General features: G+C 54.2%; 1 protein-coding gene across 1 annotated transcript in view; it reads right to left on the bottom strand.

Annotated features, from left to right (window-relative positions):
* LOC101877534 (neuronal PAS domain-containing protein 2-like) overlaps positions 1–23305 on the bottom strand; it is a 30026-nt gene extending 6721 nt beyond the window's left edge. Inside the window, 11 exon segments of the mRNA XM_034065769.1 lie at positions 7158–7194; positions 7196–8821; positions 9168–9309; positions 9538–9647; positions 10010–10200; positions 10329–10450; positions 10941–11046; positions 12751–12840; positions 14752–14864; positions 20147–20340; positions 23242–23305. Of these exon segments, the coding sequence (XP_033921660.1) occupies positions 7158–7194; positions 7196–8821; positions 9168–9309; positions 9538–9647; positions 10010–10200; positions 10329–10450; positions 10941–11046; positions 12751–12840; positions 14752–14864; positions 20147–20340; positions 23242–23282 (2772 nt within the window). The 5' untranslated portion in view covers positions 23283–23305.
* Positions 23306–23598: the final 293 nt, after the last annotated feature.

The following is a 23598-nucleotide window of genomic DNA, read 5'->3' as shown; positions in this document are numbered from 1 at the left end:
GCCCTTGGGCAAGGATGGTGCTTGGGACAGGGATCAACCCTCCCTGCTATGGGGATGCAGAGAGGGGCTCTTCATCAGGGGCTGCAGTGATAGGACAAGGGGTGATGGGTTCAGACTGAAACAGGGGAAGTTCAGGTTGGATCTAAGGCAGAAGCTGTTCCCTGTGAGGGTGCTGAGGAGCTGGCACAGGGTGCCCAGAGAAGCTGTGGCTGCCCCATCCCTGGCAGTGCTCAAGGCCAGGTTGGACACAGGGGCTTGGAGCATCCTGCTCCAGTGGAAGGGGTCCCTGGTTGGGCCTGGATGAGCTTTGAGGTCCCTTCCAGCCCATTCCATGGTTCTATGTGAGCACTGAGGTGCAGGAACCACGGAGCTGCTTTACATCCCCACTGCACCTCCAGGGTCTATCTGAGCTCCCCCAGCTCCCACTGCCCCTGTTGATATGGGGCAGGTTCAAGAGCATCACCTCTTGCCCACCCTCCTGTGGTCCCTGCCCCATTGCTGGCCCCACAGCCCCCGCGGGGCTGTCTCCCTCGGTGCTGACACCGGGGCAGTTTCCCATCGTAAAACTTCCTCCTGCTGTGCTTTTAAAGCTGGAGAGCCACAAAGGACAACTTAATGAGGCTCATCGTTTTCCCAAGCAAACAAACCTGCCCGCTGTGTGTGTGTGGATGTGGGGGGCAACACTCGCTGCCAGGGAGGCCGCTCTTTCGAAAGCCCAACAAATGGAAACCATCAGTATTCCAATGGAGCAGCCGCGACTTCCCAAGCTCCAGCAAACATCCTTCCTTGCCCTGTAGGCTTCGAGCTCCAGCAGAGCTTTGGCATTAGGGTCCTGCTGTCCCCAGAGCCCTGCGCCTGCCTCCCAGCTCCATCCCAGCTCCATCCACGGCCGGTGGTCCCTTGCTGCTGGCAGCAGTATCACAATGGGGGTAGATGGTCTCTCCCCTCAGCTCAATGGCTGGGACGTTGCATTCTTCCTTCCTTTGGCAAAGGGTGATGGGTTGGAAACACTGGGCAGAGTCCCCAGCATTGGAGCCAAGGGTGTAATAAGGGAAAGGACAGGATTTGGCCCATGTCTGTGCAGCAAGACAAAGGCTGCAGCAAGCAGAGGGAGCAGAACAGCACAGACAGGCAGGGCTGTCCCATCTGCACCAGTCCCCAGGCAGTGGCTGGCACTGGTCCTGTGCTGTCCCTGGGTGTGAGTGCTCAGCATCCCTCTGCCACATCCCTCTGCCACATCCATGGTGCTGTGGCCCAGACCCACCAGGACAGCATTGAAAAGCCTGGAGACAGGAGTGCTGTCATAGCACATCGTGGCCCTTCCTTCAAAGGATCTGGCAAGAGATGACGTGACAGCATCTTGGTCTGCAAAAAGCATCCCTCCTTTCCGGAGGCGAAGCACACACAGTGCAAAGGTGGGTGTTTGGGAAGGACCCAAGGAGCGCAGGAAGGGAGTGGGAATGATTGGAAATCCAGATGTTTTCCCCAACATGGAAAGCTGGCAAAGCAGGAGCTTTTTCCGAGTGGGGATCACATCACCACACCCATGGAAGCAGGGATGAGCTCAGGCAGGCTGGGGTGCTGGCAGCTGCATGCATTAGTGGGTTGCTGGCAGAGGGCAAGAGGTGTTATAGGGGCAGGCAGCAGTGGGATCTGGAACCCACCTCATCCTTCCATGGAACAAGGATGGGACAGAGCAGATTGATGCAGCTCCAGGTGAGAGGGACCCACTGCTCTCCCTCACTTCCCCACCTCACCCTGGACACCACAGAGCCCTGTCTGTCCATCTCACATGTGGCAGATCCCTGCTGCCAACACAGAGCCATGGACCCCAGCCCCATGTCCCTCTCTCCTTTGGGCATGTGCATGGTGGAGGCATGATGAGATGAAGATGTCCTGGCCCATTCCCAAGCTGGATATTGGCTGGAAGAGCCAAGGAGAAGAATGCAAGCAAGAGCATTTGCTCCAGAGCAAACAGATCCACAGCCACTAACTCAAATGAGACAGCCCTCTGCAGTATGTAATCCGAGAGGGGATCGGAGGAGGGATCCCTCTTTCTATCCCAGGGCTGGAAGGCAGCAGGGAAAAGCCAGACCCATGGATCGTGTGCATTCCTCCCCTGGGCAGTGCCTGCTCACTCCCCATTGAAAGGGGCCTGGGGTGTCCTGGCAGCCCCTGTTCCTTCCCAGCTCCTCCATGACTCACCCACTCCAGGGGGAAAAGCCAGTCATTCAGCACACATGGAAAGGACCGAGGGCAGCATTCCATGGGAAAGGGGATGAGCGGATGCTTCTCGCATGCCTCATCCCAGCGTCTCGCCCTTGGGTCTCTGCCTCTTGGCTGGCTGTGGGAATGGCACTTGATTCCCTTCCTGCTGCACGGTCCTGGACCCTACAGCACCAGTGGGGATCAGGGTTAAGCTCTACAGCCCCAGAGCCCTCAGTGCATCCATAGCCCAGGTATGAGGTGCTGAGTGTGATGTGGATGGGATAACTGGAGAAGAGACCAGTGGGTGAAGTTCCCTCTGTGGATGTCACCCCAAGAAGCAAGCACCTCCAAACTGAAGGACACGGGCAGTGCTGCTTTGCTTGGGGACCATCCCAGCCTCCCTGAGGTTGTTCACTTCCCTCTCCCAGCCTGTGCTCAGCATCTCCCCATGAGAGGAATGGTCAGCTTGACTCAGCTGGGAACAACAAAATGAGGAATTAAAGTCCTTTGCTCCAGCACAAAAGACTCAAAATAGGAGCTATTTTCCACCCTGGGAAGAGGAAATTCCCCAGCTCCCCATGGAGGAGCTTGTGCTGGATGGCTCTGCTGACTGCCTCAGTGCCTGGATGCCCTCTGGTTCTGCCTCTCCATGACAGGATGCACAGGAGCTGGGAAGGATTCCTTCCATAGATAGCCATGCTTGAGGACCCTCATACTCATCCTGCATACGGAAGCATCGGGAGCTGACCATGGGCCTGTTGACTTGAGCCCTATCACTGTCTGGCCACCCCTGAGCTGTCAAGGCTTCACTGACATTGCATGGATCACACAATCCCAGCCTGGATTGGGTGGAAGGGACCTTAAAGCTCATCCTCACAGGAAGAGTTGTCTAAGAGCTCATCTCAGTCTCCCCTGTTCTGGCAGGTTAAAGCCATTCCCCTTGGCCTGTCCCTACAGGCCCTTGTCCTAAGCCCCTCTCCAGGTATCCTACACCTTTAGGTGTTGGAAGAATGCTGTAAGGACTCCCTGGAGCCTTCTTTCCTTTATCTGTATGGCTTCTCTCCTTTATCATATGTTTTGCCCCCAGACACTTCAATCCAGTCCTCAGGTAGGTACCTCAAGTGTCCCCTTGTTACAGCCTCCCCTAAGATCCTGAAGTATCTGGCTCTAAGGGTCTGATACAGTGGGTTTCCCACAAGAACAACATCTCTGTTGCCCAGACATGTGCAGGCTGCTCTGTGGCATTGCAGGGGAGTTCATTTCCCATCCTCATTTACTGCAGTCCTGTCCTTTTACTGTCCTGTTGAAGTGCTCTGAACATGAGCTGCTTTTCCCCCATCAGACCAGATCCTCTCCCTCAACCTCAGTGAGAGAGCCAGGCTGAAACATTGGGGCTGTTCAGCCTGGAGAAGAGAAGCTGCATGGAGACCTCAGAGCAGCTTCCATGTCTGAATGGGGCTACAAGGATGCAGAGAGGGCTCTTCATCAGGGACTGCAGTGATAGGACAAGGGGTGATGTTTCAGACTGAAACAGGGGAAGTTCAGGTTGGAGATAAGGCAGAAGCTGTTCCCTGTGAGGGTGCTGAGGCGCTGGCACAGGGTGCCCAGAGAAGCTGTGGCTGCCCCATCCCTGGCAGTGCTCAAGGCCAGGTTGGACACAGGGCTGGGAGCAGCTGCTCCAGTGGAAGGTGTCCCCTGCCTGTGGCAGGGGTTGGAGCTGGATGAGCTTTAAGGTCCCTTCCAACACAAACCATGCTATGGTTCTATGAGCCACCTGCTCCTGCTCTAAATACTCATTGACACTGCCGCTATCAGTGCCAGCATCCTGCTTCTGGTACGAGGAAGGAACAGCATCTTTGTCCCATGCATATCTCTGTACTCCAAGAGCTGCTCCAAGTCCTACTGGAGCTGAACATCCCCTCTTTAACCCTTTTCCCATCCCAACTCACAGACTCCAGCTCCCTGCCTGTTTCCAGGTATAACTACTGGAAGTGAGTCAGGAAGCACCACAGGCAGGTCCTGGGCACCACTGTGCGGCCGAGCAGTCCATATACACCTATACATCTCTATATATGGGTGAGCTTGACCTCCTGCCCAACCCTGGTGATGGGAAACCCATTCTCTCCCAGCACTTCAGAGCTGCCTTTGGCTCGTCTTCACTTGCTCAGCAAACGCCCCTGTAACAGGTCAGCACTTTCTTCCCAGCAAAGCTATGTGAGGAATGTCTCCTAAGGCAGCTGGAGCCTTTCCAAAGAGGGGGAGCTGCCAAACACCCATTTCCCCCACTCAATCACTGAAAGAAGGTGCAGACTTGGCCCTTGAAGCCTTGCTGGGCACTTCCACTTGGGCTCCTGTGCCCTCCTGAGCTGGGAAAGGAGAGGTCTCTTCACTCCCCTCCCATGCCTGCCTTGAGTGCCCTTAGGGACAGGGCTGGGTCTGCCATATCTCTCCCACAAAGAGCTTGAGGTGCAGCAGGTAGAAGACACAGGTCAGGGGTTGGAGGTCCCCAGGCATCCCTCTCCTCTGGTACATGACAGCAGGCAAGAGGAAGATCCTGATGTGCAGGCTGCATGGGGCTCCTTGGCCACCTGCTGGTATCCTTGCCTGCTGTGGTTTAGTCCTGCCTTTAATCCCTTAGGCCAGGCCTTAGGTTCACGTGACACACTGGGATTTCCCATCAGATCCCAGCCCTGCGGGCATGGAAAGATGTTCACGCATGTGCTCCCTTGGGCCTGCTTTCCACCTGCTCCAATCCAGCTGGCTGGGCTCCTGCAGAGCTGTTGCCAGCTAAGCCCACAGCCCATCTCCAGCCCTGCTGGCACTGGGAGCAATGCCCTCCAGCCAGGAATACCAAACCACTCCCTGCATGTGCAAACCCAGCTGCAGCTGAAATTGCTCATCCAGGCACCAGGACCTTCCTGCTCTTTAGGAGCACAGAATCACCGACAGGGTTAGGAAGGGACTCTCTGTTCCATCCCCATGATAGTGGGCTGGGGATGGCCTCGGTCTTGTGGAACAGGCAGTTTCCCTATCTCAGGTGTTGTGTGGACCTCACACGTGTATGGTAGAGAGCTTGTGCTCCAAGAGCTGGAACACCCTTGGGCTGATGATGGAGCTCATTGTGTCTGGCCCAATTGCCTGGACAGAGCCCTCACATCCACACTGCAGCCTTGCTCCTGTCTGGAGCTCACCCTGCTCCATCCTCCTGCTGTGGCTGCTCACAGAGCCTGGTACCCACACACAGCATGGCATGGACTGAGCTCCTGCAAAGCAGCTCAGGGCTGGAGCATGGGGGCACTCAGCCTGGGGAACATGTGCAGGGGCTGCTCTGCCTGCCTCTTCTTGTTCCCTCTCAGCCAAAGGACGCAGGCATTAGGCTGAGGGCAGGATCTCTGGCACCTGCAAGAGCACCCTGACCTCTCCTCCTCATCCATGCTGCTGGGCTGGGATGCTCCAAGGAATGATCCTCGCTCACCCTTGGGTGCTATTGCCCTGCCCTCTGCTGACCTCTGCAGCTGAGGAATGGGGCTGGCAGGCAGCAGCCGGCCTGGGCTCCCAGGCAACGGATGCAGGGCAGGAAACGCCTAAGGGTGCTTGAGGGATAAATACGCTGCAATTGCCCCTGCGCTGGCCATTCTCTGCAGGGCGCTCAGGTAGAAAAGCAGGGACCCTTTTCCCGGCCTCCGCATGGAAAACCACAGCATCAGAGCCTGTCAGGCCGCACACATCCCATCCCCACTGCAGGACTCCAGATGTGTTGTTTCCTCAGGGATATGTTTATTAGCTACCTCAGACTTGTATCAAAGAACCCAACCAGGGCTCAGCTTAATAGAAACTGGTGACTGCACCTACTTACAGTGCAAACAGAGCCCTCAAACACCACAGCCTCTGCCTGTCGAGAGCACCCCATGGGAACAACACTGGTCCTCCACCCCACTTCAGACTGGTCCAGCCTGTCACCAGCATCACTTTGCTCCCACCATGAAGCTGGGGTTCAACCATTCCCAAGTCCCATCTTGCCCTTCAGGCACCCCCAGCAGAGTGAGGCAAAGCAGGGCATGAAGGAAAGGATGCAGGGAGATGAACCACTCCACACCAGGACACTTTATTTTACTCACTGGCAAACCATACCTGCTTACCGCTGGTGTGAGAGGCAGAAGGGATGATGCTCCCAACCACACTGACCTAAGGAGGAGCTTGGCTGGGACTTCCTCACCCTCCTGACCAGAAAGGTCTCAACAGGTTGGTCCCTACCTCTCCCAGAAGTCCATGTTGAATAGCCCAAACCTGGCTTCCTCTGCTCTCACCAACTCCATATCCCATAGAGACCCTGCAGATGCTGCTGAGCTTCTCCAAGTGCTTGGTAGCATCCCCTTTTCCAGAGGAACAGGGAGAGGAGATGAAGAGTGAAGGACATGGGGAGCAAGCACACTCAGGCAGGCTGGAATGCTACAGGGAGCCCAACATAGTGAGGGTGATCCTCATCACCTCAGTTGCATTGAGAAACAGCAATCCAGTGCTACATTGCACATAAAGCAGCAGGTCCATCTGCACAAGGTTGCCATGAGCCCATAGGCCAGCAAACAGTGTGTCCTTCCTTGGATCCTAAAAGTCTGCCATCCTCCTTGCTGCCATGGCTGCATCTCCCTGAAAGACCTGTTAAAAACCCAACTAAATGAACAAACAAAACACTTCATCCTAGGCTGCCTGAAAGCTCTGCATTTCAGACACTGGAAAGACACAATTCCTGACACCAGGAAGCACAGGGCACCACTCAGAGGTATGCATGGCCACAATGCTCCCAATTGCTGGTGGCTCTTAGTTCACAGTGAGGCTTCAAACCCAGGCTGCCCACAAAGGATGCTGCGCCTGCATCCCCTGGGTACCACTGCTTGCTCCATCCATGAGAGCTGGGGCACCCCTCAGGTCCTGCAGCCCTCACACCTCACCTTAAGCTGGACCTCACAGGCACACGGAGGTTGCTGATGGGAAGCCAGGACCCTGCTCAAGTGCTCCTGCACCCACCTTTGTAGGGAGAGATGCTGAGAACCTCAAAACAGAGCCTGGTGATGCTCCAGCGTGGCTTTCACTGGGGCAAGGCAAAGCAACAGGATGCTGGGGAAGGGATATCTTAGGGGTATCCCTAAGGAAGTTGCTTTCATGTCTAAAAAGGCTATTTCCATACTGGCACTCAGGCAGCACAACATGGTCTGGCAGTGTGAGACCAACATTGGATCCCAGCAGGAGGCTGCTGTGTTGTGCTGGACCTGCCCCACTGCAACAAGGAGGTGTCCCAGCCTGCAGCAGCCACTGCATGGACCAGTTATCCTCTTGGAACACTGCCTGCTCCCCTTCCCAGGACAAACTGGGCTCTAGGTGGGATATATGGGGCTCTTTGGGAAAGCCCCCATCCTCTGGTGATGCTCTTGCAGGGAGAACAGCCTCCTCCTCATGGAGGTCCCCATGGGAGAGCAAGGGCTCATGCAAGCCCTGTGCAGGGTAAGGAGCAGGCTGGGAGGGCAGCAACCACAACTCAGTCCCTGGGAGGCTCTCGGGGCTGCCAGGCAGCACAGGCTGGGGCTCCAGATGTGCTCCTGCTGCTTCCAGATGTTTTGGAGCTATCCAAACCTCCGGCTGGCAGCCTCCAGAAGTGCTCTGCCCCAGAGCATTGCCTGGGTTTGCCTGGACAGAGACATTGTGCCACTGGGTCTCTGGTGTGTTTGAGTGCAATGGTGGTGGGCAGGCTGAGCCCAGCAGCTTGCCCACAGGCTGGATGTCATCATTAGGAACAGCGTTATCCATAGGAGCAGAGGTGGGAACTCCTGCTTGAAACCCTTGTCCTGGCTTTGCCAGCTCAAGTGGGGCATCCAGAACAGTGCCCCCCACCAGCCCAGCTGGGTTAGACAGAACCTGCTGGTCCAGTTGAGCAGAGCTGATGGAGACCAGAGGGACCACAGCATCTTGGCCTTGGGCACTGGGTGCTTGGGGCTGTGCTGGGGCTTGAAACACTGAATGAGCTGCCCAGCAGTGCTGGAGATGACCTATAGCATCATCTTCCCCATTGCAGGGTGGGAATGCCATGCTCTTCCCAGCATCCTGCCCAAGGAGCATCTCCTCCATGTAGGATGTCACTTCTGTGCCAACCTCCTGAACTGTTGACTTCTCCACACCCAAGCTGAGCAGAACATCCTCCCACCACTGCAGCTCTGCAGTGTCCATGTTGAGGCTCTGCAGGGCCTGGGAGATGCTTCCATCCACCTCACTCTTCTCAAAGAGGGTCTCAATAATGACCAGGAGGGAGTCACTGTCCTTGGCATCACTGATTCCTTCATCCTGGCTCAGTCCATCGAGCTCAGCAATGAGCTGAAGCACATTATCAGCATAGGAGCTGTATATGGATGCATCCTGCTTCATCATGGGCCCAAGAAGAGGGTTGGGGTCCATCAGGCACTGCTTTGGGTGAGATGGTGCTTGTGTCTGTGTCTCCTCCTTAGCCTGGAAGGAGTCCAGGGGCTCAGGAAGGTCATTCCTGTATAGGATTGCTTCCCCCGTCACAAAGGTAAAAGGCAGCTGCAGGTTTCTCTTCCACAGATTCTCCTCTCCTTCTTCATCCCTTCAGAATGGGGGATAAACAATGGGAAACAGCATGAGCATCTCCTCTACAAGGGACCAGACCAAACCACCCTCTCAACAGTGAGACAGGCTCACAGCCCTGCCCTGCCTTTCTAAAGCACATGGACTGGCTACAATGCTGCTGGTGGAGGACGGGGGCTCTAGGAAGGGCTTAGGGAAGGGCTGTGTGTCCATAGCTTATCCCAGGCAGGAATGAGTGTAGAATCATGGAATGGTTTGGGTTGGAAGGGACCTTAAAGCTCATCCAGTTCCAACCCCAACTTCTGCCTAAGGTCTAATCTAACACTGAGAGCACTGAGGGCAGATGGAGACCCAGAGATACTCACGAGAGGACTCGCTGCTGGGCAATGATGCAGTCGGGTTTGCCCCCCTTGTACACCAGCCAGGCACTGCCCTGCACCCATACCCAGGCACCTTTCTTGGTCAGCAGCCGGAAGACTATCAGCCCACTCTCCCCTGTCTTCATCACTAGGGCAGGCAGACAAGAGAGGGAGCAGGGACATGGTTATTGCGTATGGATAAGGTGCCAGAGCTTGAGCATCACCTCATGCCCATGCTACAGGGGCAATGTGGGATGCAAGCAGCACGGCACATCCAGCGCTGTCTGCACAGCCCCATCGAGGAGCAAGAGTGCTGGGGAACCATAAGAACCCCCCCAAGCCCCCTCATCCCAATGTGTCTCTCCCCAACACTCACTTCTTATGTGGCTCTCGGCACAGTACATCATGTCAGCGGCATGCACAAACTGGTACCCGGACCCAATCCTGCAGAGCTCCGTTTCCGAGTACCCCAGAACAACTGTTCCCCTGGAAATATGGGGACCAACAGGGATACAAGGGATGGACTCCCCAGTTGCATCCCACCAGCCAGATGTGATCCCCTACCCAACAGCTTCCCACTCTGGGTACCACAGCTCTCCATCCCTGAGGGGGATGCTGACCTGCATCCCTTCTCCCACAGAGCCACCCCATGCTGGGTTGGCTGGGCTAAAACCCAGCAGCCAAGAAGTGCTGGCACCCAGTTAATCTGCTCCTCATGGCACTGGGGGACTGCAGTGGAGGGACAGAAGCATCGGACACCTTGCCATGGGGGTGGGGTCAGAAGCACCCTGCTCCCATGGGCTCTGGTTTTCCATCCATTTTGCCATAGGGAAGGTGAGATGCCTTACTGGGAATCACAGGCCACAGGGGTGAAGTCCAGCTTGTGCTTTGTCTGGAAGATGAGCGTCTCGGTCCGGAGCTCCAGGATGGAGAATGGCTGAAGGACAGTTGCGATGGCAAAGAAGACAAATGGGGACCTGTCTGATGGTGTCTTCTGCTGCCCAAGGAGGCATTTCAAGCGCCCATGGAAACGCAAGGCCTTGGATGGGGTTAGAGAACAGGGGTGTGAAGTGAACAGGGTGATGGGAACTGGCTGCGTTGCCTCCCATAGGACACCAGGGGTCTCTCGGGAACACCACAGAACCATGGAGGGTATCCCAGCTTTACCAGAAATCCCGAGGAGTTATCCAGCAAGCAGCGGAAGCGGCAGGTGAAGCTCCTCTCCATGAAGAGGGGCTCCTCGGGGCTGGATGTGGTGCTGCATCCAGACAGCAGCTCCATGGGAAAGGCTGGGAAACCAAAGGGAAGATGAAACCTTCCAAGCTGTACATACCTCAAAGCCTTCTGGAACTGTTCATGGGGGAGACTTTGATGCTCAGATGAGGCATGGAATGGTGTGGGTTGAAGGGACCTTAAAGCTCATCCAGCTCCAACCCCTGCCACGGGCAGGGACACCTTCCACTAGAGCAGGGTGCTCCAAGCCCCTGTGTCCAACCTGGCCATGGGAAGGCAAAGTCCTCTTGCCCCTTCACACAAGAGCAAGGCAACAACCTGCTCCCATTGAAATCAATAGGATTTCAAACCCTAAAAACCGAAAGGGTTTGGAAAAGCATCCCCATCCCTATAGCACAGCACAAACCTGTTGGTGATAACCATGGGATGGCTGCCAGTCCCAGAGGGAAGGCTATGGGATGCTCCCTGTGCTTGGTGGCTCTAAACACCAGCAGGAGGGTTTTCCTGCATGGAATGGCCATGCAGAGGGATCACCCTGGCACTCACCATGCTGGCTGCTGCTGGACACTGGAGCCCTGTGCAGTTGGTGGTGGAAGGCAGCTCTGTCATCCGCATGGATCAGCTCATACACGCTCTGGTGAATGAGATCCGACTGGAATGACATGAGGAGAGTGCTTGTTGAAGAAGGGCCTGGAAGAGATGTCTGGAGAAGGATACAGTAGGAGCCTTTCCTTCATGGATATGCACAGGGATAGAGCATAAAGAGGTGAACACAAAGCTCTGTGTGCCTTGAGAGCAAGGACCAGGAGCCTGCTGGCTATAAAGAAGGGTGGCTCAGGAAGAAGGAAAAGGGAGCAGAGAGGGGGAAATGCCTCTGGCACTGTGGGAACAGCTCAGTGGTTTCTATAATGGAAATGGCAATGTCCAAGGAAGTGCGGCGGCTCAGGAGCATCACAGTGCCTGTATCCCCAGCATCTTCCAGCCACAGCTAAACAGAGCTTTCCAGCCTGCTCCCCACAGGTTCTCCTGGTGTCCCCTAGCCCTTTCAAGGATGCCACACACTGGCTCTAGCTCCTGATCCCTAACCACAGTCCATGTGGAATGGACTCCCAGCCTGCTCTTTGGGAAGCTTTGCTCCCCATCTGCGGGTGCATGGTACCGCAGTGGCATTTACCTGGCATGTCTTAGGCTCTAGCATCACCTGAGGACCAAACCAGACCCAGGGCCACAAGGGTTGTGGGTTGTCAGAGGGGAATGTGTTGGTGGGGTACAAACTGCAGCCTCCTGCAGCACACAAGCTCCCTCTTTGCATTGCCATCCCTGGCTCTCTGCTTTGTTCCTCCCACAGGATCAATGCACAAAGTCATTCCAAGGTGGATCAAACAACATTGACCAAACTAATCTATTTTCCTCACCCACTTATGCAGAGGGGTTTGGTGGCTGAAAAGGTAGGTTTGTATGGGGTTTAACTCCCAGCCTGTGGCAATCTGTATCCCAGCACAAACCAGCTTCCTGAAGTGGGTCACAGCAAAACCACCACATCTGCCTCCCAACACAGCCCCCTTCTTCTAGGGCCATGCCTTACCCATCCTAGTCCTGCACACTGTGATGGTCAGCATGGTCCTGACCATCCATGGGCAGCTCAGGGCACTCCATTAGGACCGTGCCAGAGCAGAGCATCCTGCTTAACCAGACACCCAGGTACATTGAGAAGATCACTCCCTGCCTGACAACTGCCCTGGCTTTGGGGCATCAGCCCAAGGCACAAGGAATGGGACAAGAGAAAACAGCCTCAAGCTGCACCAGGGCAGGTTTAGATGGAGCTGAGGAACAATTCCTGCCCCAGAGGGTGCTCAGCCATTGGAACAGGCTGCCCAGGGCAGGGCTGCAGGCACCACATCAGTCCCTACAGGTACACCAGCACCTATGCAGGTTTGGCAGCCCCACAGCCCTGCTGTGGGCTCAGTCCTTTGGCCAGCACTGGAGGTAACAGGGTGGATGTGGGCTGAGACCTGCTTGTCCTTGGCATCCATGTAAGCCGTGGTACTGACCCTGATGCCAAGATGCCCTCAGAGCACAAGTGCTCAGCAGTGTGATCTGAGACAGCCCTCACACTGCCCTTCCACAGGGAGATAAGAAGCTAAAGCCTGTCATTGCTCAACTTGCATCTGGTCCTAAATCACAAGCAGCCTTGTTGGCTTTCACAGCCCCCCAGAGGACGTGAGTCATGTGAAAACATACATCCAGAATGACCCAAGGGAGCTGGGAAGGAAGAATAAAGCCCTGGCATCGCTTTTAGCATCACCTCCTTCCCAGAGCTGGGCTGCATCCCTCCGGTTACAGCCATGGTACCCACCTGATGAAAGCCCAGGTAGTCCTGCACAGTAGGGGAGATGTAGAGGATACAACCATCTCCTGTCACAGCGATGACAAATCCATTGAGTGCCTGAAAGCAGAAGTTGAACCCAGAGTTACTCTCCCCAGCTCCAATGCAACTGCTGAAGATGAACTTCTCCAAGTGTTTCTTCAGCATTTGGAGACAGGATGGGACCTTCTTCCTCAGCAGGATGATGGAAGCACCTTGGGATCATGCAAGGCTTTAATCCTGGTAAGTTGGTGGATTTGGGGGGGGGGTCTTTGGTGTTAGCATGAGCAATGACCCAAAGCAGACTGACCACTTCTAGACCCATCACTGCTATAGAAAGTATAGCTACGCTCTTCTGTGGCAAACATGGACTTTGCCCTTACTGCCCTACTCAACTGCACTGAGCTGCCCCTGGGGGGGACCATAGGGACATGATGTGGCATAGAATGGTTTGGGTTGGAAAGGACTTAAAGCTCATCCAGTTCCAACCCCTGCCATGGGCAGGGACACCTCCCACTAGAGCAGCTTGCTCCAAGTCCCATCCATCCTGGCCTTGAGCACTGCCAGGGATGGAGACCAGGCTGGAGAGAAGGCTCTTGCCTCCCAAGCTGCTCCTTTGGCTCTGTCCCTCCTGGCAAGAGGAGGCAGGAGCAATCTGATGCTGCAGCTCATGCACTTGCCCATTTACAGTGACACTGAGGCTTGTGGGAGCTGGCTTTATTTAGCAACTGGGATTACATGAATGGGGGCCTGATCCTGCACAAATCCAGCCTGCAGCAGCACCAGTCCCTTTCCCTTGTGTCCCAAGAGTCCCTGACTCCGCAGATGTCAGTATGTGACTCATACACTCTTCAAAGCAGAACCAACCCAAAGCATCAGGCTGGGGGATTTGTGCCCCATTAACACCCCACAAGCTGTCCAGATGCCTCCAGTCACCCAAAGGTGCCAATGCTCAACAAATTGCCATCATATGGCTCAGTTCAAGCCTCCAAAGAGCTGCTCCATCATGGGACTGGGGCAACCACAGGCTCCCTCCTGGCTATCATAGAACCATAGAATACTTAGAGTCGGAAAGGACTTGAAGATCATCAAGTTCCAATGGGTTGGAAGGCAACAAAGGCAGAGTTTAAGGAGAGCCAAACACCCATCTGCTGGTGGAAGAAGAGAGAAGATGACTGAAGGCCCATAAAGCACAGACACGTGCGGTGTCAGAAACAGCCATGGAACAACTCCAGGTCTTGCATGGACTTGTCCTGCAGCCCCAAGGAGTGGCACATTTAGAGCTGACATGCCCAGATGTTTGTTCTGTAACCAGCTTTTCCTTGTGACTTTGCCAACCTCATTTCCTTCCCACTTCCATTGGCAGCCCAAAGGAGCAGCATTCAGCTGAGTCACCAGCTCCTCTGAGGGTCACTGACAGCTGTTTCATTACACTCACATGCTCTGGCCTCTCTACAAAGCAGAGCTCCCATCACCCTGTGATTCTGTCCTCCTGTCTCTTCCAAGACCCAGCTTTCCATCCCCAAACTAAACCATCTCCCATCCCAGGAGCTCATCCTAAGGAGTTCATGCAATGCCTCAGGTAGAGCAACATGCTCCTGGTGGATGTTTTACCCTACTGCTATCACCATTCTCCTCTTGGCATTGACTGGAGCATAAGGAACCCATCACCTGAGACACTAACCAGGGATCTGCAGGATAGGGCACAATCCACTACCCCAGGCCCTGCTCTGTTACAGATGCAGTTTATGGGACAAATACACTGAAAAGGGGCACCAAATTGTGTGGGGTGAAAAGAGTGGGTCCAGGGCCCCATCCCAGCCAGGCAGGGTCACTGCTCCCTGCCCCAGGGTGCTCAGTACCTATGGAATAGCAGCAAAGGTAAAGCAGGGTCTCCTTGCTGATGGAACCATGTGCTCCATTGCATGGGACCATGGCTGAGTGGCAGGAGCCAGGGGAAGAGCCCACACAACCCAAGCTACAGCATCATACCTGGAGCAGCAGTTCCCCCTCAGGAAACAGCTCCCTCTTGACCTGTGGCTCCATCCATCTGCTCCCTTCCAGGGCTTGGGGCTGCTCCAGCACATGGTCACCAACATCTGTAGCTGTGGGTAAGAGGGCAAGTTAAGGAGCATGGAAGGGATAAACTGGGAGCCTCTTCCTCCTTCTCCTCCTCATCCTCATCCCAGCCTCAGGATTACTCATGCATGGCTGCACCACTGCACATGGATGCAGCCTGCAGGAGGATGGGAGCAGTGGGGACTGGAGCAGAGCCCCTTTACGGAGACATGGAGACACATGCCAACCTTGCCCAATGCTTCCTCCAAGGGATTATCATCCCATTGCTTGGAAACCTCATTTCTGCCAAGGCCTGAGCAGAGGTGCAAAGGATAGGAGGGAGGAAACAACACCCAACACAGCAAGTAACCTCCAGGTTAGAGCCTGGAAGAGCTGAAGATGCCTTTAGGCCACCCCACTGCCACAGCGTCTTCTTTCCTGCCTTCCATGGATGACAAAAGACAATGGAAAACCTTCCCAAAGCATCCCAGATGACACCAAAGCATCCACACTTCTTCCTGCTGCCTTTGGCTGCTCGGAAGCAGAATGCCATGACATTCCCAATGAGACACTGAGCAGCTCTTGGCTCCCCATTGGCATGACCTCCCCATGCTGCTTCGCATGTCCTCACCGGATGCCTTCAAGGCAGCACCCATGGTTAGAGGACCTGAAGCATCCCAGGACACCCAGAACTGGTCGCTCAGGGCACAGGGAACAGGAATGAGGACAGCAGCTCCCCAGGGATATCCCCAATGTGGTACTTCCTCAGCTGGGGAATCCTCATTGAGCAAACTCAATCCAGACTCAGCTTCCAGCAAAACCTCAGGCATGGCTTTGCTCCACCTCAACCAAAACCACACAGGAGAAGGCTCAAAGCAGCTCTCACATAGCGATCACCCCACTGCTGCAAGCTTCTGCAGCAACCCACTGTTGGCTAGAGCTCAACATTGGCCCTGGTTTTCCAATGGTGCTGCATGGCCTTGGCCGGATCCAGAGGGAAAAGGTCTTTGGAATTGAGAGAAGTGATGGGAAATGAGGAACAAGCACAAACCATCCCAAGTCTGACCAGGCAGTTGACTTTTAACATGGCAGAAGCTCTCACCTTCCCACTGAACAGCTTTCAAGGTTTGTTGGTCTATTTCCCAACCCCAATAGCCCAGCATTCAAAGCCAAAGTAAACCCAGACCAAACCAGGTTCCACCTGAAACTTCTGGAATGAGGCAACCTGCTCCTCCAACCGTCACCAGCCATGTTTGCATTAAAACTAGCCCCAGGGCAAAACATTGATCAGAGCTATTGACAAGTGGAGCCCACAGGCTCACGGCACTGCCAGTAGCCAGGCACAGGGTTAAAGACACTTCCCTGGAGGTCTTGCATAAGGTGGCACAGAGCAGAGGATGCTCTGAGGCCATTAAGCAGAATTAACCTCAATCTCCATCACTGATAGAGCCAGGCTACTTCATAGAATCATGGAATGGTTTGGGTTGGAAGGGACCTTAAAGCTCATCTGGTTCCAACCCCTGCCATGGGCAGGGACACCTTCCACTGGAGCAGGGTGCTCCAAGCCCCTGTGTCCAACCTCATTTCAATCTCCCCTGTGCCAGGTTAAAGCCATGCCCCTTGTCCTGTTGGTCACTTCAGCCTTCCATCATGAGCCTCCATTGCGCCCCATATGAGCTCCCATTCCCTCTGCACAGACACTTCCTAAATCAGCAAAAGGAGGATCGGCCCATCCAGGTGATGAGAGACCATTGGGAAAGGCTGGGAAAGAGGAGGATCAGTGTGAGGAAAGCAGTCTCTGTGCTCAGCTTATCCATCAGCCAGGGAAAAGCACAGCAAAAGGCAGGTTTGAGGCACCCACCCAGCAAAAAGCCTCCTCGCACCATTGCCAAGCAATCCCCAAGGACAAACATCCAAATCCCATCTGGATCACGGGTATGGCTTCAATTCGCACATGATGGAGCAGAATAGTTTTGACATGAGACAGCAGTTCTGCCTTTAAACCTTCTGGATTCTTTGGAAAGGCTGACTCGTCTCCAAAGCATTTCAATGGGATAAGATGGCAGGGTGATCCAAAAGGAAACCAGCTCTTCCAACTCTAAGCTCCAAAAGGGCAGAGAGCATTTCGCAAGGATGCACATCCTGAAGGCACATGGTCTCCAGCTCTCTCCCAGTGTCCACCAGGAGCATTTGTGCAAGGAGAGCTGCTCTGGGCTTATAGGATCCAACAGGAAACACCTATTTGCTATATGACACTTCCCAGTAGAATGACTGCTTCCAACTCTCCCACCAATCTTAGCAGAGGACTTTTCATCTTCCACCAGGGATACCCCCATTTCCTCCTCTCAAACACAGAGTGGTCCATTCCTGAGCTAGGAAACCTGCAGACTGTATCTCCCATAGGACACAGTATGATGTCCTGGCTTGGGGAGAAAGCCTGGAACACAGGGAAAGGGCAGGAAAACCAAAGAGATGGTGTCTTAACTGCTTTGCCATCAAGCATCACTGCACAAGGGTTACAAGGTTCGAAGTGCAGGGCATGTCTTGTAATGGTGCATCTGAGCATTGGTGGTGCAGAGCAGCTGCGTTCACATAAAGCCCAGAAGCCAAGGAGATGGTCACACGTCCCTCTCCCATTAGGATACATGGGATACCCTTACTTTCATCATGAATTCAACACATGGTGCCTGGCCTTGTTCTTGCAGAGGGGTACAGAGACTTTGTGGCTTGAAAAGGGGAAAACAGTGCCTTTAAAGGGCAGAAAGCAGCCCCCACCATGGGTAACCTCATGGGAGGGAGGAATCACGCCTGAAACATTCCCCATTCGTTTGAGAAGCTATTGGTCTCTGTGGGATTTCACCAGCACATAAATCCACACACACCAGCAATGATCACACCATGAGAGCCCATCACAGGGTGATGGCTTTGAGCATCCTGCTGCCTCCCCAACACAGCTGGGTGAAGGTGATGCAGGGAACATCTCCAGGATGTGCTGACACTGCAGAGCAGAGCTTGGCCAAGATGGTGCCAGCATTACCAGGAACAGGGAGGTCTAAGGGTTCTCCATCCCAGCTTTGTGGTCACAGAATCCCAGCCTGGACTCAAGAGATGCTTGGAAAAAGCAACTCTCCATCAACATGGCAGCAATTCGAGTTGCCTGGAGACAAGGCAATGGGCTTGAGCTGCTGATGGAGGCAGCAGAGCACAGGGATGCTCAGGCAATGTCATGCTCTCCTGCTGCAGGAATGAAGCCTGCACAAAGCAGAAAGCACAGCCCAAGGGCTTCCACCATCTCCCCTTGAAACCTCTGATGTGCTATACCATGAGTAGGCTGCAGATGATACAGGTCTTCATCAGGCAGGGCTTGAGGCTGCCCTTGATGAATCAATGGGATGATGCGAAGTCAAACAAGATGAGCTTCACAGGAGCGATGCAGGCAAAGAGATTGGAATGAGCTGGGAATCACAGGCACCATGGCCAAATGGGAGTAATTGGCCTAGCAAGAAGGGGCAAGGGGTGAAATTGAACTTGCCACTCCACATGAAGCCATTCAGTGGTGATTGCTTCTCCATAGCAGCTCTCATGCTGGGAAGCACATGCTGAGCGCATCCCAGCGGGAATCGCATGCATCCCAGCTGGAGAGCTTGGCATAAGGGTCTCTTATTGGCAACCAGCAACCCCAGCTGGAAAAGGTCCTGGTACAGTCCCAACAGGCTTTGTATGGGGCAAAAGTGAAGGCAGCCAAGTTTATTCAGTTATGGAATAGGAGGCAATAGGATGCCATTAAGTATGTTGATGGCTTCCTGCCCTCTACATGCTGTGCCTTCATCAGGGCCCATCTATCGCCCATGCCATCAAGCCCAAGGCACTGGAGATGAAACCTGTCCATACCGCCATGCCAGACACAAACACACACCAGTCCATTCATCCCCAGCCCTCAAGCACTGCTCTGCAACAGCATTTAAGCCACTGCTGATAAGCAGGTTGCAAAAGCAACCCCTGGCTATGTTGCAGGCTTCACCTGCACTCCCATTTTCCCCCTTCAGCACCAGAGATGCTCTGGGTGATGAAGAACCTGGTCCTGTCAGTTAAAGAGCCCATCAAGGTGCCTCTTCCTGCCCCATCGCATCCTTTGTCACCTAGTACTAACACAACCTTCAAGCAGGCAGGAACTCCAGTGATGTGCCAGAGGTAAAACCTTGACCAGGGCTGAGCTAAGACTGGATTCAGCTGCACTTAGACTCCTAGAGAGTAATAGGGCCTAATCTGAACCTCATGCTTCAACAGGAGGGTCTCCCTTATTCCTTTGTACCTACTTTAGGGAGATCTTGGGTGGAAGCTCTTCCCTGTGAGGGTGGTGAGGTTATTCTATGGTTCTATTTCTGCACATACTATTTCAATTCATCTCTGTATAAATCACTGTAACCCAATCCTGTATGAATCACCAGCAATCCAGGCACCTTTTAGTGTGGAATAGAGTGGACCTTGCCATTGAATGCTGTTAAATCACACATTCATAGGTTTCTATTAAAATTACTGTATTAATAGCTCAGCATGATTCTTTAAGTGATGCTAAACATTCAGTTCCATGACACCAGCAGAACAGCAGCAGTGTCCAGCCACAATCCTACTGTGGTATCCAGGTCTCCATAGTTAGCAAGGAGGCAAACCTAAGGAGCTCAGTTCTCCAGGTGTATCAGCTCAATGCTCCATCCCACAGAAATTAACTGGGATCTCTGGGCATGAAGCATCACCCTCCATCTCCTGGAAGCCCTCATTAGAACAGACATCACCACAGCCGAGCCCAGCAGGACCAGGGTGGGAAGTAGAGCACTGAGCTACCAACGTGACACACACCATCCCCACCTTGGCCTGTCCCTACAGGCCCTTGTCCCAAGCCCCTCTCCAGGTATCCTGTAGCCCCTTTAGGCACTGAGAGCTGCTCTCAGGTCTCCCCTTCAGGAACCTTCTCATCTCCAGGCTGACCCAAGCTCAGCTCTCTCAATCTCTTGACCTGTTTCAGCTGAATTCATTTAGCTATAAATCACAGTTCCAGCTAAATGAGGGAGATGCCACTGCTCAATGTAGTTTTACCTATTGGCCCTTTTTTCACTCCAGGCTGGTGGGAGCAGGACACAGGAGGCACTTTGGGCATAAAGGAGAGGAATGGTTGCTAATGAGAAGCAGATGGAGAAGCTGCCAGACCCCCAACTCCTACCTACAGGAGACCCAACTTCCCACCCCCAAACAAGCATGGATGGGGGTGGGATGCGAGCTGCTCAGTGGGGATTGACCCCAGGGGCTTTATCACCCTTCCCAACGCATGGACACTCACCCAACAAGTAGCTCTTCACCTTCAGGTACCCAACAGCCAGACGTAGAATGGAGAGCTTGTCGAGCCTGGCACGCACATCCTCAGGGAAGGGCAGCAATCCAGTCAGCTTGCTCAGCTCCTGGTTGAGCCGGTCCCGGTGCCGCTTGGAAGGGTTGGACTTCACACCCTCAATGGGTGGTGGTTTGGGGCTGAAAGAGGCAAAGGAGAGGTTAATCCAAGTGGGCTCATTCCAGACTCATGTTGGCTTTAGAGTGGCCACAACAGTAAAACATTAGGAAGCCAAGGGGAAGCCATGTGGCAGCAAAAGGCAACGGCTGGAAGAGTAATGGCCATGCCAGCAGGATACCTTGGGGGGCTCTGGGTGTGATGCTCATATGGTCACCTCTATGTGCAATAGAACTGGGATACTACAGCCTTGCTCCCACCACTGAGCCCTAGCAGGGAAAGGGACACAGAGGGCAGAGACCTACGAGCCATGAGAGCATCTCTTGGCACTCTGGTGAAGACTTTTCCACCCATCCTCTGCTCTGTCCTTCATCATCTTCTTCCTCATTCCACCCACCCTTCCTACACAGCAGGTCTCTCCATGGCCATGTTCCACATGCTCCCACCAGGTCCTCACCACAGAGGCAGGGTCCACACAAGCAGCTCTTTAGCATCTATGGGGACCTGCCTCCATCAGCTGCAGTTATTTCACACACTACAATTGAAGCTCCATCCACAGGAGGAAGAGGTTAGTTGATAACCTTATAATGAGTCTTGGGTGTCACCTTGTCTCCTTTGGTTGTTAATGCCAGCTTAGTTTCTGTAGCTTGAAGCAAAACCCTTCAGGCTCTCCTTTCTCCCTGTATTTGGTTCAAGTGCATCCCCTACCATACAACTCATTGCCTTGATGTAATTCCTCTAACCACAACCTCCCTCTCTGCAGGCATCTTTGCTTCCTAAAGTAGCTTCAGGTAACAGGGTCTGCCAGTGGTTAGCAGCAATTTAAGCTCTCCCCTCTACTCCCACCCTCAAATCTTGCCTGTCAGGACTGCTCCCATGTGTGACAAGGGAGGAAACGAGCATTAAATGAGGTGCTTGCACTGCCCAAATGGGCTTTCAAAGCATGAATTGGAGCATTGCTCCAGGAAACCTCAATCATGTTGGTTTCTAATGTAAGCATCAGAAGGGATATACCCTGCTGGTATCAGAGGGGCTGGGTACCACCCATCACTGAACTTGTCCCTTTGAGCTGGGCAAAACACACTAGCATCAGTGCCTTTATTAACCAATGGCCTTGTTGAACTCTATGAGGTTCTCATGGTCCCACCACTCCAGCCTATCCAGGTCCCTTTGGATCCCATCCCTTTCCTTCAGCGTGTCACTGCACCACACAGCTCAATGCCATCAGCAACCTTGCTGATTGTGCATCAGTCAGTGCTGGTCCCAATAGCAATCCCTGAGGAACACCACTCCAAGGTGTCCTTTTATGGGTGCTGGGGCCCTAATGCAGCACAGCCTTAACACATGGATACAGCACAAAGCTCAGCATGGCTGTGCCATGGAGAGTTGCTCTGACAAGCCCTGTGCATTCAGGCTGGAGCAGAGCCATAGGGAAAGCTGTGCTCCCGGCAGGGCAAAGGCTATGCCACTGCATACACAGTTGTTTTCCATCAGCTGCCCTTTGAACTGGTAACACAGTGGGAAGCTGATCCCTTTGGAAGGTATGGAAGGACATTAACCATGAACAGAGATGAGGGTGCCCCAGCTGATACATTGCCTCCTAATTACTATTAATTGGTTTTGAACAAGTAACAAGCTCTGAGCAAACAGCAAAGGGACCAGAGCATCCCCCAAGGCTCCATCCTTCCCTCCTCAACCAGCTGGCTGCAGATCCCACCATCCCAGCCCCACTCGGATCTCCCAGCAGGACCCTGCTGCAAGATGTGCCCAGGCACAGAGGAAAAGAATCAGTTCTGATTCCCATGTTGGCCCTGCAGTACCAGGGATCAAGGTCTCTCCTGCTCCAAAAGGACACCTTCTCCCGCATGCAGCACCACACAGATCCAACCCAATCCCTCAGTCTGGCCACACCACAGGGCTAAATCACTGCTTCAAAGTGAGCAGGTGGAAGCATGAGGAGGAGCAATAACCATTTGCATTCGCACACTTCAAGACTCCCTAGGAAACATCCAAGAGAGGCTCCAGCTCACCTTCTTTCCATAGGTTTGTTATGGTGATGTTCACTCCTTTATCCCAGCCTTGGGTTCAGCTCACCTGCCTCTGAGAAATACACACCATAGAGTGGTTTGGGTTGAAGGGAGCTTAAAGCTCACCCAGTTCCAACCCCTGCCACAGGCAGGGACACCTTCCACTGGAGCAGGGTGCTCCAAGCCCCTGTGTCCAACCTGGCCTTGAACACTGCCAGGGATGGAGCAGCCACAGCTTCTCTGGGCACCCTGTGCCAGCACCTCAGCACCCTCACAGGGAACAGCTTCTGCCTAAGTGCTCAGCTCAGTCTCCCTATATTGACACCTTCATGTCCTATCCACACCTGAGGTAACCAGGCTGATGTGACTTCAGAGCGAGGAATCCCAAAGCCAGGAAACTCCAAAAACACATCTGAGCGTTGTGCAACAGCCACTGAGCAGCATGCAAAGTCACCATTAAGCAATAGGGATCTTTAGGTAAGGAGTCGGTGTGCATTTGACTTACACGGGCACTGAAACAGAAACCAGCCTACACCTCAAACTCGCCAACAAGCTTTCCCAAAGGAACACTGGGCATCCAGGACAATCAGCACTGGGATCGTTACTCCTCCACCAGCACGCATGCCAGAGCCTACAGAGTATCAGCTCCAATTAACCCTCATTAAAACACAGCAGCCCAAGCACGCTGCCTCCCTATCTCTTCCCCTTCTTCAACGCTCCCATCAGCGCAGCTTCACATAGCTCCACCATAACCAGTTTGCCTCTCACTATCAGTTTTCACGCCTCCCTGCCCGGTCCCGCACAGCGCATCCCACATTCCCCATCATTCCCATTTCCCATAGAGGAAAACGAGGGCAAGCCAACCCCCCGCCCCGGACCGACCCTCGCTGCACCCACCGCTTAGGCACCGGCTTCTTCCTCTTCCTCCCCGCGTACATCCCGCACGCCGCCGGCACCGGCCGCAGCCCGAGGCACGGAGCGGGCAGCCGCGCCCGGGGCGGGGTTTAACACGGACCGCGACGGGGCGGCCCCGGCCCGGCACCGCCCCCCGGGACCGCGGCCCGGGGGCAGCGTCCAGAGGGAGCCAATGGATCCCTATGGGAACAGCTGCTGCCGTCCGTAAGGGGTGGTCAGAGGCAGGGACAGGCCAAGGGGAATGGCTTTAACCTGCCAGAACAGGGGAGATTGAGATGAGCTCTTAGGCAGAAGCTGTTCCCTGTGAGGGTGCTGAGGCGCTGGCACAGGGTGCCCAGA

This window comes from Melopsittacus undulatus, chromosome 8 (genome assembly GCF_012275295.1).
Source record: "Melopsittacus undulatus isolate bMelUnd1 chromosome 8, bMelUnd1.mat.Z, whole genome shotgun sequence".
NCBI lineage: Eukaryota > Metazoa > Chordata > Aves > Psittaciformes > Psittaculidae > Melopsittacus > Melopsittacus undulatus.
This window is presented reverse-complemented; position numbering and strand designations above follow the sequence as displayed.